This window comes from Triticum urartu, chromosome 4A (assembly GCF_056163025.1).
Source record: "Triticum urartu cultivar PI428250 chromosome 4A, HENAU_Tu73, whole genome shotgun sequence".
Taxonomy (NCBI): domain Eukaryota; kingdom Viridiplantae; phylum Streptophyta; class Magnoliopsida; order Poales; family Poaceae; genus Triticum; species Triticum urartu.
The window spans coordinates 571,154,652-571,163,962 of record NC_141876.1 but is presented as its reverse complement, the minus strand read 5'-3'; the positions used below and the strand labels follow the sequence as shown (position 1 = coordinate 571,163,962).

The 9,311-nt window shown below is 52.0% G+C and overlaps 2 protein-coding genes across 2 annotated transcripts; one reads left to right on the top strand and one right to left on the bottom strand.

The window, feature by feature from the left end:
• The first annotated feature begins 590 nt into the window (after positions 1-590).
• On the top strand, positions 591-1,973 carry LOC147976724 (E3 ubiquitin-protein ligase Os03g0188200-like). Its single transcript, XM_087519002.1, has one exon. The coding sequence runs from the start codon at positions 735-737 to the stop codon at positions 1,800-1,802; it is 1,068 nt and encodes a 355-aa protein (XP_087375128.1). The 5' UTR covers positions 591-734; the 3' UTR covers positions 1,803-1,973.
• Positions 1,974-3,173: 1,200 nt separating this feature from the next.
• Positions 3,174-7,602, bottom strand: LOC125528499 (protein DETOXIFICATION 27). Its single transcript, XM_048692958.2, has 8 exons — positions 7,151-7,602; positions 5,207-5,748; positions 4,796-4,882; positions 4,427-4,483; positions 4,048-4,286; positions 3,812-3,930; positions 3,615-3,701; positions 3,174-3,513 (listed from the first exon to the last, which is right to left on the bottom strand). Exons 1-8 carry the CDS (start codon positions 7,457-7,459, stop codon positions 3,466-3,468), a joined length of 1,488 nt encoding a protein of 495 aa, XP_048548915.2. The 5' UTR covers positions 7,460-7,602; the 3' UTR covers positions 3,174-3,465.
• Positions 7,603-9,311: the final 1,709 nt, after the last annotated feature.

Sequence of the window (9,311 nt, the reverse complement as noted above, 5' to 3'; positions counted from 1 at the left end):
TAATTATCTATTGTTAGAATTTGGCTTATTGAATCAGTAGTAGTCAATGTGTATGTGCAATGCATGTTAATTTAAAAGTATATTAAGTGCATGCGGATATTAACTAGGATATTATTTACGTGTTACTATATTTGGTATGAAATTAATTGCATGCTAATCGTGTTAAGCGCTCGACATTGAAGCGCTCGACATCGAATGCCGGGTTATAGATATAGAAACAAGGACCTCGCAAAAAAAAAAACTCTTACCAAATGCAGCCATGAAAAAAGGCATGCGATGAGACGGTTACAAATTTAAATTAAAATAACCCGGCATTCGTTGTCCTCCACAGGATTACTACGCGCCAGAGAAAAGCTATAGAAATGAGAGGCCAATAATTCTACTTTTTTATTAAGGCGATTTGCCTGGGCTGACGAACATGTCAGCAGCCAATGAGAAGCTCGGTCAGCCGCACCGCCCGCTCTTCTTCCACCTCTCACCGGCGAGGCGAGCTACACGTCCCCGTCCCACATGACCACGTCCTGTTTACCCCAGTCCCTGACTGGTGGTCCCGCACAAACATTCTCTACGCACATCACCATCCCGATCTTACGTTACACTTTTTCGTCCGGCGTAATCAAACACTTCCTTCCCGTTCCATCAAAACCTCCCTCCTTTTCTTTCTTTTCCTTTCTCTCCGGCGCCACGATAAATCTGCACGGCCGCCGGCGGTTCGCCCCTGCCAAGAGACGGCAATGGCTCGCGGCCAGATCACATCGCTACTCCTCTTCCTCCTGCTCTCATCGACCGCGCTCCCGTGTCTGGCTCAGCAGAGCAACAGCACGGGCCACACCCGTTCGTCCAGAACCGCCGGCGGGTTCTCGCCGACCACCGTCGTCGTGCTCGTCGTCCTCATCGCGGCCTTCGTCGTCCTCACGCTCTTTTCGATCTACATCAACCGCTGCACCGGCGGGCACCCCGTCCCTCGCCGGCCGTACCGTAGCACGGTCCCTGATCAGCCCGTCGATGCCGCCGCCCACTCGGATCGCTGCCGCCCCCGTGGCCTCGACAAGGAGGTCGTGGAGGCCTTCCCGACGGCCGTCTACGGCGACGTGAAGGCGCGCATGGCGACCAACAAGTCGGGCCCGCTCGAGTGCGCCGTCTGCCTCACCGAGTTCGAGGACAGCGATGAGCTCCGGGTCCTCCCGGCGTGCTGCCACGTCTTCCACCCGGAGTGCATCGACCCGTGGCTCGCCGGCGCGGTCACCTGCCCGCTCTGCCGGGCCGATCTCACCGAGCCCCCCGCGATCCCGGCCGCCGCCGAGAGCCGCGGCTACCTGACGGACACGGCCGTGCAGGAGGAGCCGGAGGAGCTCGACGAGGAGTGCTCGGTGGTCTCTTTCACGGCTGAATCCCTCACCAGCTTCAGCACGGTATGGAGGCACGAGTTCACGGGCGCGGAGTACAACCACTACCGCAGGACGCAGTCGGCCATGGACGCGCCGGACCGGCACACTCTGAGGCTGCCGGAGCACGTCATGAAGGAGCTCGCCGCCGTCCGGAGGCACCGGCGGGCGGCCAGCCTCGCCGCAGAGTACCCAGACACCGCGGATCAGAAGACACCGGGGTGGCTGACCTCGTTCCTGCGGTCCATGTCATGGCAGCGGCAGAGCCGCGGGGACTCGGACGCCGGGGAGGAGCACGGCGGCAGCAAACGGATTCATCCCGTGGCCGGAGCGCCGGTTGAAAAACCGAGCGGGTCGGGGTCCGGCGGGGACGAGAAGAAAGAGAGCTCCGACGTTGACGCGTTAAACCGGGTTTGACCTCTTCGTTCGTCCTTGTGTGTAATCTTGTCTGAGTTCCTTATGCAAATAGAAATTTTACAGACCTCCATGGCTTGCGATCTCCTCGTTTCTTTCTCTCTTTGAATTTGGAAGGAAGAAGATCTCCTTGGATTCATGCACCTGCTGCCGTAGACAGAAGTTTTCAGATTATGCATTACATCGTCGTGAATTAATTGTGCAATTAGTTCTGCTACAGAAATTACCGCGTTTACTTGTGCGACTTATGGCAAGGCGTTAATTACTTCCTATGTTACCTGGTGGCCCTTGACTGCAGCTCCCTGGTTGTCAACGACGCTTACACCAAGAACGCACTCCATAGCAAAATCCAGTTGTTCTTGGGTTATGTGTATGTTATTAATGCATGTTACCCTTCATCGTGGCTAGTTTAAGAACACATTCCATAAGCAAAATTCAGTTGTTCTAATGTTGTAACCAGACCATATCGTTTAAGATACTCCGGACATCATCAATAGCCCTTGAAACCGGTCTTTAAGTTGAATGCACCTCGGTTCTTCTGAGCAAATCTTTGTTTTAGATCGTCGGTCTTGAAAACTTTTTTTTGTAGGGTCGGTCTTGCAAACTGATTTAACAAATCCTCATGTGTCCAATTCCTTGATTTGCTGGATTGCATCCGAGGAGCTTCATGCCCACCTCGGTTTTCACCAAGCACCTCATCATTTCCGTGCCGATCCAGATGTCAGAAATCTTTCCCGTGCGGTCATTCGGCTTAGTGATGGCCCGGCCCGGCTCTGGCAATCACAGGCCGACCCCATCCGTTAGCCCACCTGGCTGCAAGGTGCCTCCGTCTCTACTGTCAACATAACGTGCGGACATGGGCCAGGGCCTCGTCATAGTCACATCTTATCAGAAAAGTGATCATGCACCTTGATACATACGGTAATCTGTTGCCGGTTCGTGCTTTACCCCGCTCATAAATGCAAATCTCACACACCCCGACAAGGCTGAGGGTGATCATTCTTGGTCTGTCAGAGGACTAACACGCATAACCATGTTATCGGCTCTGCAGGACAATGGAAATAAGTTTCAAAGAAAATTTCGTGGAAACTACGTTTGGAAGTTTCCAAAAAATCTGAAAAAAAATACAGGATATTATGAGGGTGATGTTGTATTGCCATGCAAAATTTAAGTTCAAACACATTATGAGCAAAGAATAGTGACGTTTCCTTTAAACGAAACTTGATTTTCATGTGATATTCTCTTCAGGAGAAATTAATGAAAACAACGAGCAGCCCATTTCATTTTTCCGTTTTGTTTTTATTATCATGAGATAGAGAAATCAACATTGAGGAGTTGTAAAAAAAAAAGCCTCCAAGAAGAAAAAAAACCAAGTGGAAAAAAATGGCCAAACTTCATTCCAAATGGCCGAACTTGTATTGCTTGAATACGAACAACAAAGAATGTATACACCACAATAGCACAACAATACTACTACAAAACTGTGCTAAGCCTCCTCTCCCTTGCAAGAGTGTCGATGTCTGAAGTATGCAACACCGCGGCCATCTTTCTCCTTCAATGCACCGTACAAATCTGACTACGAGCCCGCCGAGCTGCGCGCACGGCCAGCCGGCCGGCCGGAACGGTGCTTGTACCTTAGAGGGAACTTGCTCTCGTAGCTCCCCGATCACCGGACCTCGGACCACTTGTCCATCCGTGTGCTCGCGACCATGGCCTGCCAGTGACATCCAGGTCAAAAAACGCATCAGCAGTCAGCACTACGACCACCCAGTTACACGCAAAGATCCTCAATTTTCAGCAGGCTCGCTCACTCACCTCCTTTTCCCAGTCGCAGCGAATGGTCATGATGGCCAGGATCAGCGTCTGGACGGCCGTTCCGCCGATCATCCCCGCCCAGATCCCCTGCAAAACATTTCGCACACAAAAGTCGTCAGTGCGGCGCCGAGACCGAAGTGTAGAAGCAACCACGGCAGCTACTAAGATGAGAGAGATGTACTACTAGCAGCACGTACCAGGACGCCAAGGTTGAAGAGCCAGCCAAGGAGGACGCCCATGGGGACGCCGATGAGGTAGTAGCTGCCGATGTTGACGTAGGCCACCGCGGATTGCCAGCCAGACCCAACAGCCACACCTGCAGGAGATCACGACCATGATGAATGAATTCAGCCCGTGGGCTGGAAAGGGCCCATAAGAGAAAGATTGGGGGCCGAAATGATAGAAGAGGTCGAGCTGGGCCTGGGCAGGGTACCTGAGAGCACGGGCTGGATGCTGTTGAGCAGGATGGTGAAGGCCAGCAGGATGGCGAGGTTGTTGACGGCGTCCAGCACCACGGCGCTGGAGGTGAAGATGAGCGCCAGCTTGTCGTGGAGCCCCATGATGAGCACCCAGAAGAAGAGCCCGATCACCAGCGACGTCAAGGACGACACGATCGTCGCGAACCTCGCCCCCTTCCCGTTCCCGGCGCCCAGCTCGTTCGCCACCCGAACTCTGCAATGCAAAGCACGTGACCAACATACTTAAATTAGCACGCTGAACTCTGTTGTTCTCTATTCCTTATCTGATCCTATAGTTCTTCGATTGGTTTAAGAAGGTGCACGAAATGTGCGTAGCAAGACGGTGGTACGTACCCAGTGCCCGCGAAGAACGCCAAAGGAATCATCATCTCCCATGCGTTAATAGTCATGCTGTCCACAAAAACAAAAACATAAAATATTTGCATTGTCAGAATCACATCGAGCAAACGTTGTTAAACTGGTACACTAAATGAGTACCACTCCCTCCGTTCCTAAATATTTGTCCTACAACATACGGATGTATATAGACATATTTTAGAGTGTAAATCCACTCATTTTGCTTCGTATGTAGTCGTTTGTTGAAATCTCTAAATAAACACATATTTGGAAACGGAGGGAGTACAAATTATTCAAGATATTCGAATAGCCAACGAGTACTTCTGGAGTTTACTGAAAACTAGCACGCGATGGAGGAATAGTTACCAGATGGAGAGCGCATCCACCGCAATAGCCGCGTCCTTGAGGTTCCCTGTCAGCAAGATGAGTACCCTGTAGTACCAGTTCTCCAGGCTGCACAAGAAACAAAAAATTTGTCAGTCCAACATGGATGAAATGTTATTTGTATTGGCCGTCGTTATCAAAGTAAATCATATGCGCCTGAGATCTGATGCCCGATTGACTCTCTTCAAATGGCTGCTACGAATAGTACGGGCGGGAATCATTCAGAAAAAAACACATGCAAGCAGCATAGTATGTCAGTAGATATCAGTTGTTCATAGTATCTCTTAAGTCAGCTGTAGTACTTAAGCCATCGTAGAACAGATATATCTAGGAGTCGAAGACCAAAAGTATAATAACAGTAAGTAACATGCAGTGATCAGTAGAAGCACGTACCATAGCATGACGCCCGACGCGGCGGAGAGCTTGACGAACTCCCAAATGTCGGCGAACGCCTCGACGGAGAAGCCGTGCCACGTGTCCGGGCAGCCGCCGCAGGCGACGTAGCCGAAGAGCATGGCGAAGGTGGCCCACCAGGAGAAGTTGAGGGTGAGCGCGATCCCGACGAGTCCGAACTGGAACCGGGTGATGAAGAGCCAGCTGACGAGGAGGTGGACGCAGAGCGCCACCCCGGAGGCGGCGGCGCTGACGAAGTTCTTCATCTGGCACTGCAGGAAGCGCTGCAGCGGGAAGAGGAGGGCGAAGGAGAAGTGCAGCGGGATGAACCAGACGGAGACCCTGCCGGCCATCGCCGAAAGCTCCGGCGACTGCCCCGTGAGCAGCAGCACGTCCTCGGCGAAGAAGTACATGGGGAGGAGCAGCACCGCGCAGCCCAGCAGCACGATCCAGGAGCGCTGCATGTAGACGCCCATCATGTGAAACTTCTTGGCGCCGAACGCCTGCCCGCACAGCGTCTCCAGCGCGCTCGCCATGCCAAGCTGCACGCAGCGCACGAACAAGTTAGTGTCAAAGCTCTGTAAATTCAACAAATAAAAACAAGAACCCCAATACCCAACAAACGTTCACCAGGAGGGTTTGGCATTTGCGAAACATTTTGATTTAAGGTTATAAAGGGATGTCAACTTCTTCAGAATAGCATGACAGTTTCTTACGGAGAACGTAAAATTTCTTTTAGAAGAAATCTGGCACCGGTTCGAAGAACGTCAGCCAGTTAAACAGATACCCTTAAATCTAAACTGATAGTACACTTAAATCTAGAACACAATTTATATGTACCCTGAATGTAAAACACAATTTCAACCGACACCACATGCACGACATGCATGGTCTCCTAGAAAGGTCTCATGCAGTGGAGACAAACAATCTCGACGAGAAAGCGATAGGAGGGTGCCGACAAGGTAGAAAGCTAGGCTAGGAATCTGGAGATCCGTCCTTTGAGTCTCGACCACGGGACCGAGAGAGCTCCGTCCGGTGCCATCTCGCATCTATACTCCTCTACGTACCTCTCTCTCGATGGCTCCAGCTGCTTTCGGAATCAAACTGAGAGTGGACAGTGGCGAATGACACCTCCCCATCTCGTTTGTGCGCTCAAAAAATGCTCTCCACAAGTCGTGCCAAGTCTTTGTTTCACGGGCTGGCCAAGTGTGTGAGATGCTGAGATACTCTGCCAACAAGTTTAATCTGCGTCTAGCCAAGTCAATGGGTGCCTGCCAGTGGGAGCTTGCAGCATTTAGTGCGGATTCGACAGAGCTGCTCGCAACAAATCGGCGGGACGTTCGTTCTAATGCGAAATAGGGCCTCCGCCCACTAAATCCAAACCACGGCGAGGGAATCCCAATGCTTGCTCGTTTCTTATTATTTTTTCTACATACATAAAATGAAAAAGGAAAGAGAAACCTTCTCGGCGTCCCTGTTAGTACCTACGTCAGTCCTGACGCTCGCCATGGTGCCCGGGCTCACTTGTCAGTGACAAGGGTAGGACAAAAAACACGTACTGCATGCACCGCAAGTGTATCGAGTGGGCAGCAGAGGTGCTCGCTAGCTTCAGCTCACGTTCCTTTCCTTGCCACTGATCCGAAGAGCAACGTGGACTCGTATGGCAACCCATAGTGCTAAATTGGTAAATAAGTAGTGGAAAAATGTTCTTTTCTTTCTATATATCGGTAGTGACAATTAACTGTTTTCACGATATATAGACCAGCCTTTCCTTTTATTGGGAAGTGGTGAATTTGAGCTGTAATTCTATGTGCTGCGCTGGAGCAGCAGAAATCCTAACCATATTGGGACGCCGGCCCCCAAAGATAGATCGACAAGGACGACGACGATTCGAAACAGAGCAGCAAGGAAACGAATGAATTAGAACGGAGACGGGCTGCGTACCATGAGGCCGAAGCTGAAGCCGACGACGACGGTGTTGGCGATGGAGATGGCGGCGAGCTCGAGGTCGCCCAGGTGGCCGGCGAAGGCCTGCGTGATGACGTTCATGCTGAAGGTGACGATGCGGCTGAACATGGCCGGCGCCACGATCACCCACAGCTTCTTCGACTCCTCCAACACCCGCCTCCCGAGCTTGCTGGATTCCTCGCCGCCGGCGACCACCTGCCAGTCATCCTTCTTGGCGCCGCCGTGCCCGTCCAGGAGCCCGACGCGGCACGCCTCCTCGTCGCCCCCTGGCCGCGATCCCGCCATGGCCCCGAAACTCGATTGGCCGATCGAAGCTTCTCGCTTCTTCTTCTTTCTTTATTATCGCTGCGGCTCTGGCTCTTGTTGTCGATTGCTGCAGGTCCGCGATTATGATTCGAGCGAGAGCGGGCGTGGTAGGCTGCCCCGGCCCGCCTTTAATAGGAGCGGAGGAGGTAGCTGGCACGTGGCAATTGCGTGCTTGTCTTGGGCAGTCCAACCCGCGAGAGAAACACCTTCAACCGCCTCAATAACTGTGCCTGCACCAATCCCGACGCGAACTCTCCACGAATTATTTACGTACGTGTTGTGGCCGCCAACGGCCTTGCAAGTTCGCAACGGGACTGTGCCGATCCCGGCGCGCCGGACCCCGGCCGAACTCGAAACTAGTCCGGTCATCGATCGACCCCGCGTCCCGCCCGGGTTCGAGGGTGGTTCCGTGACGTGTCCACATCCGATCCCGATCCGAGGACGATCGTGTTGCTTCACCGGGCCCCGTTCTCACCGGCGACATTCCGGCAATAATGTATAAAATCCGTCGCGTGCAACGGCGTGTGAAAGATGATAATGCTAATGCTCACGAGCGTGTTGGCTGTCAACGCCCGTGGCACGCACGCACGGTCGTGCCGCCGACGTTGTAGCAGGGCGAGATTAGGATCCTTCTTCTCTACTACTCCTACAAACGAGAAAAATGTGTCGTGTGATACGGATCAGGGCAGGGCTTGGGCACGTCATGCATGTCGCAGCCCGTTTGGTTCTGTCCGGCCTCCGGAAGTCTCCAAACGTGAATTGGCGATGTGCTGCTGCTGGGTGGTGTCTCCGTCAAGGTGCCCCGATCGGTTTGCTTGGAGGTACAGTATGCTCGCTGTTGAGTCGCTCTCTGCAGTCTGCACCAGTGTGCCCCGTACTGATTTTGCTTACCACTGGTACTTGGTACTAGTACACTGCGTTGTCTGGTTCAATCTCTGTGTGATAGTCGGGGGCAGTTGTAGACCGGATCCGTTCGGCCCGGGCGACTCCTAGAATCTCTCGATCTAGATTCTCTGACGCTTCGAATAAATTTCTTACATGTGTCTTAGAACAACTCCAACGGACTGACCCAAACGGACGGCGATTTCGTCTGCTTTTTATTTTTTGGGTCGGCCGTCCGCCCGACGTCCGCCCTGTTTTTGATATGGGTCGGCAGCGCACCCAACGCGCCGACCCATATGTGCAGGTGTGGTCGGCTGGCCGTCCAATTTTACATTGATTTGCATTCAAACATATTGTGAAATGAAAATGTTAACAAGCCAAATAGTCTCGCCGCCCAAATAAATAGTATAGTTTTACAAGCCAAATACAAATAAAATTGTTTCACATAGTTTTGCAAACGAATAAAAGAAGATACATCTATTGGTTGCCAATATGAGTCCACATATGCTCAACCAAATCATTTTGCAGTTGCATGTGAGTTTCCCAATCACGCATGTCTTCATGAAATTGAGTGAACTGCTCAAATGTTGCCGCTACTCCATGCTCAAGCACAACATTTTCACCCTGAAACTGAAAGCCTTGATCGTACAGACGTTCCGGGCGCTCGTCTTCTATGATCATATTGTGCATGACCACACAAGCAGTCATCACCTCCCATAGTTTCTGCGTGCTCCAAGTATTAGCAGGATACCGAACGATGCCCCATCGAGATTGCAAAACACCAAAGGCACGCTCGACATCCTTCCTAGCACACTCTCTTGCTCTTGGGCAAATCTTTTCATTTTCTCACCGACAGGGTTGGGTATTGTCTTGACAATAGTGGTCCACTGAGGATAGATACCGTCATCCAAATAGTACCCTTTGTCGTAGTTGTGGTCGTTGACAGTAA